Here is a 12,639-nt window from a genome sequence, read left to right as displayed (position 1 = left end):
AATGATAGACCACATCCCCAACCTCCCCCACCTCACCCCGCCCCACCCATCCCCTCCGACCCCCCCTTTACCTTCAGGACAGCACATGGGACTGTGGGAACTTTTTTTTCCAGACGGACTTCTTTTTCATTTTTAAGCCATCCCTGCTGAGCGTGGAGCAGTCTGAGTGAGCAGCCCGTCACTTTTTTTTGCTTCTCGTTTCGGATTTTTAGTAGCCTCTAACATCAGCATGCGTGGGTTAACATGCCGGCATCGGCTCTCTGCGGTTGTCTGTGCTGGAGACTCAGACAGGTGAGCAACGGGGAGCGCCGCTGGCTGCCTTATTTACATTGGGATCTATTGATCAGCAGTGCAGGCTTTGCAGGGGGTGGGGGGCTCAATGCTGAGTGAGGGAGCCCGTTGGATCTGACTCAGGACTGGATCTACAAACAGTGTGTGTGTGTGTGTGTGTGTGTGTGTGTGTGTGTGGTGTGTGTGTGTGTGTGTGTGGTGTGGTGTGTGTGTGTGTGTGTGTGTGTGGTGTGTGTGTGTGTGTGTGTGTGTGTGGTGTGTGTGTGTGTGTGTGTGTGGTGTGTGTGTGTGTGTGTGTGTGTGTGTGTGTGTGTGTGTGTGTGTTGTGTGTGGTGTGTGTGTGTGTGTGTGTGTTTCTTTTAAAGTGAGCTATGATATCTGATTTGTGAAAAGTTCATGCGACATAATGACCCGCTTCATAGAAAGGAACAACAAACAACACAGGTATATTAGTATATATACATAATATATAGTGTGTTGAAATCAAATATGTCTAAAGTTACAAAAACTGTAAAAAAAACGTATGTAAAAATATTCAGTTTACTGCCATGTTGGTGTAAACATCCAACACATGCAGCTTATCTATGCTTTCTAACTTTTTTATCTGCAGTCCTACCCGGACTAACCACTTTTCTTGTTGTTTTTTTCTTTTAAAAACAGTTTAAGAGGATGCTGAACCGCGAGTTGACGCAGCTGTCAGAGACGAGCCGCTCAGGGAACCAGGTGTCAGAGTTCATCTCCAACACCTTCCTTGGTGAGTTTGCATGCTAGACGTTAATGAATGAAAGCACACTTTGTGGCAGCAGGAAAAAACCGAAGGGTTTCGCTGTTGAATCATGTTGCCTTATACTGAAAATGGGGTGCATGACAACTTATTCTAAAATATATGAAATGCATTTGTCCTATCCCCAACATGTCAGTGTCTTTGGTGCGTTCCAGCTTATCTAACAAGAAACACATTTGCATAATTGCATAAACTCGCTTTGTTGAATGTTCCGTCAGCATTACACAAAACTGCATCTAAACATAATGTAAGCATGGCATGCTTTATAAGAGGTACTGTGAGAAAAGAAGATTGGATGAGAGAGATTCCTTGTTTATATGGAGAAAAGATAAGAACAATTAAAAAATTGGGAAACATTTTAGAGCAGAAAAAAGGGCTTTAAAAATTCAAACAGAAAGAGATAATGATTTTTCCTTAAAACGATGAGATGGAGGAAACTAAAAAAGCTAATAAAAGAGATAGGTAAATATTAAAGAAATGAAGAGATATTAAATATATAAAAAACAAGGTTTATTAAAATAAGGAAGAGGTTGCTTTCGAGGGGAAAAATAGTGAGTAGAGAAGGAAAGAGGAATTGTATAACCTCTGATAAATAACAATGTAATTAATAATGTGACAAAGATAAAAAAAAAAAAAAGCTGGAAATATGAACAGTGCATTGTTTTTAAATAGAGGAAGGAGGAGAGGGATTGAAAGGTGAGGATTTTTTCTTCCCTAAAAGAGAAGGAGGCGCGACGACAGACAGCATTCCCGGACACATTGTGTGGCGTTGTCGTAGCAACAGGGTGCAATATTATTAGACGGCGTGTTGCATCAATAGGAGGCTCAGTCTTCAGCAGCCGCGCCGGCAGGATGGAGGTCCAGCTGGAGGAGGACGGAGCTGCCAGTCGGCTGCCGTTCTGACATGAGTGCCTCAGCATCAAGCCCTACCGCGTTTGGAAATGAACACCATGGCTTTGGGTGTGAGGAAGAGGAGGCACTGTGAGAGAGGTGAGAGAGGCCAGACAGCGCCTCGTGTGACGCTGCCACTCAGGTCGCTCTGCATCCTTAAGGTGGCGTGTGCTTATAACTGCGTTCATATCTGGATACCGTTCAAACAATCATTCCTGCCGTGCTAATAAAAAGATGCGAGATACTCAGGATGACGTGTGGACGTGAGGTAAAGGCTGTCTGGGATGTCAAAATGGGATCATTATTACCTCGGTTTGTACAAATACGGATGAGTCATTTTCACTATCGTGTCTGCTGGGACAGCACCTCTGTGACAACAAGTCATATGGTGATTATGTTGATTCTGTTCGTGTTTTTGCTGAAAGGATTACAAGGTTCACTGTTGTTTTGAGAAAAAAAAATCTCCAGACATGATGAAGCCTTTTTAAACCCATGTTTGGAAAAACACGAGAAGTGCTTCGTGCTACTGAGAAGCTGACAGCTTTTACTCATCATAGCTTTCTACTACAGGTGTTCTGCACCTTCTGCCATGTAGTCCGTTCATATTTATTAATCTACACCTTGCTGTGCTCGGACAAAACAGCTTTATACTGCAGGTGTGCTTCATTATACCTCCTGTATAATTCCTGTTTGTTGGTAATGTTTCATCCGTGGTCTATATACAGTTTAAATTGCGTACGTGAGCATTGCTTACATTTAATTGTAATTTCTTTTTTCTTTTTACATTGCAATTTACATTTTACGGACATTTTACACTGAGTCAAAACAAATTGGTTACATAATATCATTACATTAGCTGTGGATCTAACTACATGAAATTGTATTGTGCTAGGTGTTGTTGTTGTTGTTGTTGTTGTTGTTGTTGTACAGTGTTAGCAGGTTTAGTGACAGCAGTAGCAACAGCAGCGGCATAGTTATAACTATTAGTTTGAAGAGGTACAAGTTGCTTAAAACTACTCTAAACTGTTTGGATAGTTATTGTAATTCAGGCTGATGTTAGCAGCAGCAGCAGTATTATTAAATGATCAGTCGTAGCAGGTGCATTTCTATAATAAATATTAGCTGGTGCAGTCACTAGTTATACATTACATTATATTACATTGCATTTAGCTGACGCTTTTATCCAAAGCGACTTACAATAAGTACATTCGACCAGGAAGACACAACCTTGAAGAAAACAGAATCATATAAGTACATCAGGTTTCATAGAGCCAAACATTTCAAGTGCTACTCAACTGGCTATAGATAAGCCAGTCCTTTATTAGTATAAAAGTGCTTCGTTAATAGTTCTAACGCTCGAAGTGGAGTCGAAAGAGATGAGTTTTCAGTTTGCGCCGGAAGATGTGCAAGCTATCTGCCGTCCTGATGTCAATGGGGAGCTCATTCCACCATCCTGGAGCCAGGACAGCAAACCCACGTGTTTTCGCCGATGGGAACTTGGGTCCCCCTCGCAGCGAGGGCGCAACGAGTCGTTTAGCTGATGCAGAGCGTAGTACAAGTCTCAATATGAGCTCTAGCAGTTCTAGTACCAGCAGTAGAAACTAGCATGATTAAAGAAATGCTCATTGAATAATTGTTGTTTTTATTATCAGTAGTTTTGATCATATTACAAATATCGGTTATCGGTGCGTTGATGTTGGTAGCGGAATAATAGTATAAACAAAGGTTGCAGCAATAGTTAGCAGATGCACTAATAATACCGTTAGTAATTGTACTGGTGATAGAAGAATCAAGGTGTGTTTACACAAAGAAGTCTGAGAGAACTCAAAACTTGCAAACAATAATCCTTATCAGCCAATGGGAATGGATACAAGCATGAATTAGTAAACCAAAAACATGAATCAAGTAATTATTACTTTCAGAACTTACCATGTACAGTAGTTGTATGGCTTGGCTCACTTATCATCAAGCCCTTTCCTCTGTTGTTCAGTCTCTATACAGTACTGACGATGAGTCGTAGAGCTGCAGGTGCCTACAGACGACAATAACATTGTCCTCTTAATGATTGACAGCCTAGGAGCATATAAGCAAGAGTGCGATCATATTTCCTCAATATGTGTGCATGAATACTCTTCTCACACACAACGTTATATTTTGTTCAATTTAAGAAGAGGTCATATATTAAAAAACACCAACAGAGATATAAGATCTCTTAACTTGCTGCAATTATTTCACAGAGACGGTGTGAACACACGCTTGAATCAGACTCTATCCTACTGACATTGAGACAGTAGAGCTAAAGTAGAGCAAATCAAGTAAAGTCTGATATTTAAATGACTTAAAGATGGACATATATATTCAATGTCTGTTTGTGCATGTTGGGACGGGTGGCGCAGTGGTCTGTGTTTGATCATCAGATCAAGGGGGGCGTTGGGGAACTCCAGTTCGAAACCCGCTCCCGCCCCATTGTGTCCTTGGACACTTCACCCGAATTTGCTCCTGTGGGTATTGTCCACAGTAGATGACCATTACATGTATGATCTGTATGTGTAATGTGTATTTGTAAAGCGCTTTGAGAGTCTTTGATAAAGCCCTATAATAAATATAAGGATTATTATTATTATTATGTTGCAGAGAAACAACATGACGTGGAGATCCATTCTCCACCCTCTAAGGAGAAGGAGAAGAAGAAGAAGAAGAGGCCGATGTCACAGATCATTGGTGTGAAAAAGGCCACACAGAGCCCCAGCGTAGCCCCCACCTGCATCCCTCGCTTTGGAGTCAGCACACCACACGAGAGCCTGCTGGCAAATGTGGGCCCACACACAGACACACACTGAGAAACCCACACACAGACACACACTGAGAAACACACACAGACACACACTAAGAAACCCACACACTGAGAAACACACACACAGACACACACTGAGAAACACACACACAGAAACGCCCTGTGTCTCATAGATGTCCTGTTTTCCTTCTCCAGGAGGTCGAGGACATTAATATTTGGGGTCTGGATGTTTTCAAGATAGCAGAATTCTCCGGAAACCGCCCTCTGACGGTGATCATGTACTCCATCTTCCAGGTAGGATCTCTCACAGCCCAAAGTCTGTTGAAACATGATGAGAATGTAAATACATTATAAAAGTTCAAGGTTATACATTTGCTCCTAATCCCATGATTTACAGAATGTGGTGCCCCTACTGTTTGTTGTCTATAAAATTAACTTTATGCATAATTTAGTATATAGCTTCTGGTAAACTGTCACCTTTTTGTATTATTAACAAACAAAAGTTGTTAATCCCTGTAGGGTAAATTTGTATTCTTATTTATTCTTTCTTAGGGGAAGTCATTTTTATTTATTCTTTCTTTTTTTATTTCCATTATTGTTTACTTTAATGTTAACTTTTAATTGAGCGTATGTTATGTGGTCAGCTGTCAGCATGTGTGGGTTTATGCAAAAGTGGTATGACACAGAAGAGAAAATATGAAAAAGAAATCCCTGCACAGTAACTGTTGTATTTATTATTGACAATAACTGAAAATACCCTTGAAAGAAAGTTAAGATTATATATTTTTTGACATGATTCAGGATGTAAATTGCAGTGAGGAAGTAACTGTCACTATGAAGTTGTATTTTACTCCCACTGTGACACACCAAGAGTCTGCTGGTTGCAGAAAAAACTAAATGTAACTTTCCGTTAATTGAATTTACACCACAGAAGAGAAAAGTTATCCTTGACTTTGATTCTCTCCTCTTCCTCTTCATCAGGAGCGAGACCTTCTGAAAACCTTTAAGATCCCAATGGACACCTTCATCACCTTAATGATGACCTTGGAGGACCACTACCATGCAGACGTAGCTTATCACAACAACATTCATGCAGCGGACGTGGTGCAGTCCACCCACGTGCTCCTGTCCACCCCTGCTCTGGAGGTGAGCTGAGGAAGATGGTGATGTTTTACTTCATGTTCATTGTCACAATACGAGATGGTTAATGTACAATGTTTTCCGTTCTTCGTCTATTCCAGGCGGTGTTCACAGACCTGGAGATCATGGCTGTGCTGTTTGCTAGTGCCATCCATGATGTCGACCACCCAGGAGTTACCAACCAGTTCCTGATCAACACAAGTAGGTTCTATTTCGTCCCTACTGACCGCCAGATGCGTGCTTTAAGCACTGGATATGTCCATCGCGCGCATGCGCAGCTCGAGTACCAATAACAACAAAGTCACCTGTGACCCACGTGACACCGGCTATATCAGCCGGTGTCGTCAGAGGATCTGTTCCTTTCATCTTCTCGCTGTGCGAGGGTACCGTGGCTACATTTTTGTAGCCTACAGCGTTCAGGTTTGAGCGTTTGATCTGAGGGATTTCTCTGCAAGCAGCTGGCCGCGTGCAGCTTTGCGACTGACAGTCGGAGCTACGGGTCGTTAACGCGTCCTCCAGGAGCTGTGGCCGGCTGTGCGCTGTGCAGAGCCTCGACAGACAGGTTTGTGTCAGCTTGTTGCTGGTGATGGCTGTGTCCCCGCACCCTCTCCCAGCCAAGTTGTCCTGATTGCTGTCTTATTTTTTGTTTGGCTTAGACTTTCTGGTGACGACAGTGTTCCCGCTTCCTCTCCCATAAAGTTGCCCTTATGCTCTTTTGAAAGTTCTGCTTGTGGCGTTGTGCCCGAGCTATCATTAGCATTTGAGTCCCAGCTTTGGCTGTGTCCCTCATTCAATTTACTATGGAAAGCCCAGAGTGTCATACTTTAAACCCGTTTTTCGTTTAGATGCAGAGAGTAAGGCAAGTACTTTCTATTTCTTAGAAGCTGTTATATGGTCTTAACATTTGTGTTCTGACTTGGTCGCTTGATTGTTAGCAGCAGCCGCTTGGCTAACACCTTGCTGTTGAGCTTAACTATTAACTCAGCCGGTGAGGGCAGTGCTCCCGCTCCCGGTAACATAGGGTTTGATTGCAGTAGCGCTAGATCGTTGTATTACTGCTCCTAGTACTAGACTCCTAGCACTAGGATGATATGCAGAGAACATCTTCACTGCGGGTGCTGTGTGCTCTGCATGTACGGTTACTACTGTAACCATGGCCTACGGTTCTATGCGGGCTGTTCTCTTTCTTAGAAGCTAATTATCTGGTCTTAACAATGTGTTCTGACTTGGTTGCTTGATTGTTAGCAGCAGCCGCTTGGCTAACACCTTGCATGTACTGTTCAGCTTCATTATTTAACTCAGCCGGTGAGGGCAGTGCTCTCGCTCCCGCTCCCGGTAAACGCATGGTATGGTTGCAGTAGCGCTATATCGTTGTATTTACTGCTCCTAGTACTAGACTCCTAGCACTAGGACGATATGCAGAGAACAATCTTCACTGTGTGTGCTGTGTGCTCTGCATGTGTGGCCATTAGGGAGGATTTCATCCTCCCAATATTATATTATCTAGTGGGCAGCCGTTTGGCTGACACTTTTAGGCACCGGCCACAGTTACTACTGTAACTAAGGTTCTAAGCCGTAAGTACTGGCCATAATTACTACTGTAACTACGGTTCCAAGCCGTGTAAGTACTGGCCATAGTCAATACCGTAACTACGGCTCTATGCTGTGTAAGTACTGGCCATAGTTACTACTGTAACTACGGTTTTAAGCCGTAAGTACTGGCCATAGTTACTACTGTAACTACGGTTCCAAGCCGTGCAAGTACTGGCCATAGTCAATACCGTAACTACGGCTCTATGCTGTGTAAGTACTGGCCATAGTTACTACTGTAACTACGGTTCTAAGCCATGTAAGTACTGGCCATAGTTACTACTGTAACTACGGTTCCAAGCCATGCAAGTACTGGCCAGAGTTACTACTATAACTACGGCTCTATGCTGTGTAAGTTCTGGCCATAGTTACGACTGTATCTACGGTTCTAAGCCGTGTAAGTACTGGCCATAGTTACTACTGTAACTACGGTTATATGCCGTGTGAGCACTGGCCATGGTTACTGCTGTAACTACGGCTCTGTGCTTAAACATGTGTGTTATTTGACTTGATCTCGCTTGATCGTTAGCAGCAGCCGCTCGGCTAACGTCTTGCGTATACTGTTAAGCTTCTTTATTTTACCCAGTTAGGTGAAGGCAGTGCTCTCGCTCCCACTCCCTCTACCGGTAATGCGGATGTAGCTACATCCCTTTTTCTGTTCGGCGAGTAGTAGCACCGCTCTACTCTTCCCGTTCAGCAGGTAGCTGGTGAAGGCTGTGTTCCCGCACCCGCTCCCGGTTACGCTGCATCTGGCATTCGTCTCTAACTCAACCAGTGAAGGCAGTGTTCTCGCCCCCGCTCCTGGTAGACGCTGAACTGCCTCGTTTTTCCGTTAAGCAGGTAGCCGGTGAAGGCTGTGTTCCCGCACCCGCTCCCGGTTACGCTGCATCTGGCGTTCGTCTCTAACTCAGCCAGTGAAGGCAGTTCTCGCCCCCGCTCCTGGTAGACGCCAAACTGCCTTGTTTTTCCGTTAAGCAGGTAGCCAGTGAAGGCTGTGTTCCCGCACCCGCTCCCGGTTACGCTGCATCTGGCATTCGTCTCTAACTCAACCAGTGAAGGCAGTTCTCGCCCCCGCTCCTGGTAGACGCCAAACTGCCTCGTTTTTCCGTTAAGCAGGTAGCTGGTGAAGGTTGTGTTCCCGCACCCGCTCCCGGTTACGCTGCATCTGGCATTCGTCTCTAACTCAACCAGTGAAGGTAGTGTTCTCGCCCCCGCTCCTGGTAGATGCGGAACTGCCCTGTTTTTCCGTTAAGCAGGTAGCTGGTGAAGGCTGTGTTCCCGCTCCCGGTTATGCTGCATCTGGCATTCATCTCTAACTCAGCCGGCAGTGTTCTCGCCCCCGCTCCTGGTAGACGCTGAACTGCCGTGTTTATTAATCCAGCCAGGTGAAGGCAGTGCTCTCGCTCCCGCTCCCTCTGCCGGTAACGTGGGTGTAATTACATCCCTCATTCTGTTCGGCGAGTAGCAGCAACGCCCTACTCTTTCCATTAAGCAGGTAGCTGGTGAAGGCTGTGTTCCCGCACCCGCTCCCGGCTACGCGGCATCTGGCTACCTACAGAATGGTTCATTCATGTAGCGCCTGTATGGCTTCTCTTGAGCCCGAGGACGGCCACGACCGCTGCCCCTCCTGCCTCTGGCAGGCAAACGCCTGCATGAGCTGTAGCTGCATGCCTCGGGCACTCAGAGTGGCTAGAATCACTGAGGTGGAACGTCTGGCAGCAGCCAACAGACACCTCTCCTTGTCACATCCTCCTCCAGATCAATTCGGCCGTTCCCGGCGACTTGAGGGAGCGACGGCTATGTGTGCTCCCCCCAATAGAAGGACTAGAAACAGGCTGTCCTCTAAAGTGGATCGGCTAGCTGCCGATAGGGGCATGATGAAGTCGCCTCTTGGCCCTTCAGCCTGGGCCCGGTGTAGGGGCTGCTAGCGGGCCGCCTGTCCCCCCCCCCCCCTCCTTCAGTTGACGCCCCTCCTTTGGCTGACGCACCTCCTTTGGCTGACGCACCTCCTTCGGTTGACGCACCTCTGTATGAGGACGCCTTGTCGCTGGTACAGACTCGTCGCCAGGTTTGGCTGGCCCAGTCACCACTAACGGAGGCATGTAGGAGAGTCCTCCGTAGCGTACCAGTCGAGCCAGAGGAGCTGTTTAGGTCAGCTGCCCTGGAGGCACTGGAGCGTGCCGCCCAAGCTAGGCAGACCAGGCAGCAGCTCTCGGGTCTTCGCAGACCTGTGCCCACTCCCAGCAGGCCCAGGGGCCGCTCTAGCAGCCGCACTCAGCCGCCGGATTACAGGGGTGGTCTGCAGAGGTCTTAGCGGCCCACTCAACCGCCTCCCAATGACTTTGTGCCCCGGGTCGCCCGCCTTCCAGGCGGCCTCGTGCCCCAGAGCCTTACCGGCGCCCCCCAAGAGGCTCCAGGGGCCGGGGGGCTGGGCCCTGAAATCCCGGGGGCGGTCGTCGGCTGCTTTCCCAGCAGCAGCTCAGTTACTGGGCGGTCTGTACTTCCGTCCCTTGGGTGGTTTTCACCTTAACCCAGGGGTACGGACCGTAGCTCCGGCCCCTAGCCTTCGGCTGGGTCTAATTAACAGTCGTCAGCGATCCGGCAGGGGCCCTAGCTCTGGCCCAAGAGTTGTCCGTCCTTCTGTCCAAGGACGCAATCAAGCCAGTAAGACCCTCTGCTTAGCCCAGGGGGTTCTACTCGGCGTACTTTTCTCGTGAGCAAGAAAGTCGGCGGATTTCGCCCGATCTTGGACCTCAGAGAAATCAACAGATTCCTGAAGGTGCTGCCATTCTATATGCTGATCACTGCATATGCACAGGTGGAGTGGTTCTCAACCGTGGACTTGAGGGATGCCTACTTCCACGTGGGCCGGGCAAGAGGGTGCCTTATATTCAGTTCCTCCGGCCCTTGGGCACACTGGCAGCTGCCTCGGCCGCTGGGCCCTTAGGCCCGCTGTCGTTGCTGTCACGGTAGAGCGAAGGAAGCAGGACCCAAATGCAGATTAAACTGATATACCTTTATTTCAAGGATAACGAAATAGAACTTGGACAGACAGAACACTCACCGGTGAACACAGTCAACAACAAAAGACGAACCGACAAAGACAGACAGAAAAATCAGAACTTAAATACACACAAGACTAATCACACAAACAAGACACAGGTGAGGAGGGAGGAGAAAACACAGGGGCCACAGGTGAACACAATCGGGTAATCAGACACACCAGGGAAACTAACGACAGGGAACCACAGACAGATCCAAACAAGACAAACCACCACAAAGACAGATCGTGACAGTTGCGCCCCATGCAGATGTGGCTGAACAGCCTTCACTTGGACGCCAAGTGGCACAGGCACAGGGAAGTCAGGGTGTCGCAGCATTGCCTCCACTCTCTGTCACGCTGGAGGGGCAGGTCCTATCTCCTGGTGGGCGTGCCCATGGGCGCCATCCCATCCCGCCAGGAGACCATCACCATAGGTGCATGTCTCTCAGGGTGGGGTGCAGTGCGGCAGGGCAGGACCGTTCAGGGTCAGCGGTCTGCCCAGGAGAGTGCGCGCCAGGTCAACGTGCTAGAGCTTCGGGCTGTGCAGCTTGCACTCATGCACTTTCTACCCCAACTGGGGGGCAAGAATGTGCGTGTTCCTTGGGGACAGCATGTACGTTGTTGCTTAGACAACAGTCCCTTCTAGATAGTGGACGTTCTCACTCCACTCTGAATTTATGTGGCTGCGATTTCTGCCCGACATGTTCGGGTCGACGGCGCCACTGCGGGGTGCCACAGGTCGGTGTCCCTCTTTATGAGAGGGGCTTTACGGCAGCGTCCCCCTAGCACCCCGAGGGCTCCGGCTTGGGACCTGTCCCTGCTGCCGGATGCCCTATCATCTCCTCCCTTCGAGCCCCTGGCCCAGGTGGGGCTTAGGTGGCTGCCCACGAAGGCAGCATTTCTGCTTGCCATAGCCCAGTGGTTCTCAAAGTGGGGGGCGCAGAGGCATGACAGGGGGGGCGCGAGAGACCAGGAGGAAAAAATTGTTATTAAAAAAATAATAATAATATGATACAGTACAGTACTATTACGTCTGGGTCTCTGTGTTTCATTAAAGCTCGGCTCTGTGTGTGTGTGGAACGAGCCATTTTGTGTGCGTGCGAGAGAGAGAGAGAGCGCACCGGTACCGGAGATCGTTGATGTTAGCTTCTGGTGCTAGCGAGCTACGCTAACGGATATAAGGAGTTTTTTCAACAACAAAGTGGAGGAGAGTCCTCTCCTGTCAGACTGAAAGACTCAGTGAACTAAAGGACTCTCTGTGTTATCTCAGTGGGTCTCAAACGTTTTGGTCACCATTAATGTAAACTATTATTTCCGAGGCACACGTTTATATGATCATTATAGTTATAAAAAAATAAGAGAATAAATTAAAAACAGGTATGAAATACTATATGACAGTAAAAAATGTATAAACTTTAAAAGGGGAGTGATTTGTAAAATATCCATAAAGAAATAGTAAATCTGTTTACAGTTATGTGTTGAGAGAGGTATCCATAGATCTCTTCATTTTGCTCTCAAAGATACCAGATTGATGCTTTTAACTTCAATATTTAAAAATCTTCCCGGGGGAGCTTGCCCCCGGACCCCCCTATGTGAGGTCCACACACCACCTATAAAAATAGCACTTTACCCCTGCTTACACCTATATGCCGTGAGCTGATTATCGAGCCTTCATTGTAACAGTCGCGGGTACACTGTATATGCGTGGGGAGTGTTGCAGTAGAACATTCCACTGTAGCGCCCGGTACATTAATGGGAAACCCTAAAAGCACCCTCTATGAAACGTCAAGCTACCCCACAGCACCCCCAAAATAAATCTCTGGCGCCGCCACAGAGCCTGACTATTTGTGTTGGGGGGGTCCCGACTTTTTTTTTTCTCCAAAGGGGGGGCCTGACAGAAAAAGTTTGAGAACCACTGCCATAGCCTCAGGGAAGCGAGTCGGGGAGTTGCATGTCCTCTCCATAAACAATACATGCCCGAGGTGGGACTCTCAGGCGTTGCCCTTTGGGCAAATGTGGCATTCCCGCCCGGGGTCCTTCCACAAACCCACTTCAATCAGCCTGCCCAGCTGGCACGCTTTGACATTCAGGAGTACGGCACGTCGA

At 47.3% G+C, this 12,639-nt stretch overlaps 1 protein-coding gene across 6 annotated transcripts in view; it reads left to right on the top strand.

Annotated features, from left to right (window-relative positions):
* Positions 1-12,639, top strand: part of LOC117536233 (cAMP-specific 3',5'-cyclic phosphodiesterase 4D-like) — a 122,371-nt gene that overhangs the window by 99,518 nt on the left and 10,214 nt on the right. For all 6 annotated transcript variants that reach the window (XM_034201106.1, XM_034201055.1, XM_034201186.1 and 3 more), the window contains 5 exons: positions 952-1,045; positions 4,601-4,779; positions 4,956-5,054; positions 5,742-5,906; positions 6,002-6,101. In XM_034201106.1, the coding sequence (XP_034056997.1) occupies positions 952-1,045; positions 4,601-4,779; positions 4,956-5,054; positions 5,742-5,906; positions 6,002-6,101 (637 nt within the window). The remainder of the gene's footprint in view (positions 1-951; positions 1,046-4,600; positions 4,780-4,955; positions 5,055-5,741; positions 5,907-6,001; positions 6,102-12,639) is intronic.

This window comes from Gymnodraco acuticeps, unplaced genomic scaffold (assembly GCF_902827175.1).
Source record: "Gymnodraco acuticeps unplaced genomic scaffold, fGymAcu1.1, whole genome shotgun sequence".
Classification (NCBI taxonomy): Eukaryota; Metazoa; Chordata; class Actinopteri; order Perciformes; family Bathydraconidae; genus Gymnodraco; species Gymnodraco acuticeps.
Note: the sequence above shows the minus strand (reverse complement) of the source record. Positions and strands in the feature narration are given on the sequence as shown.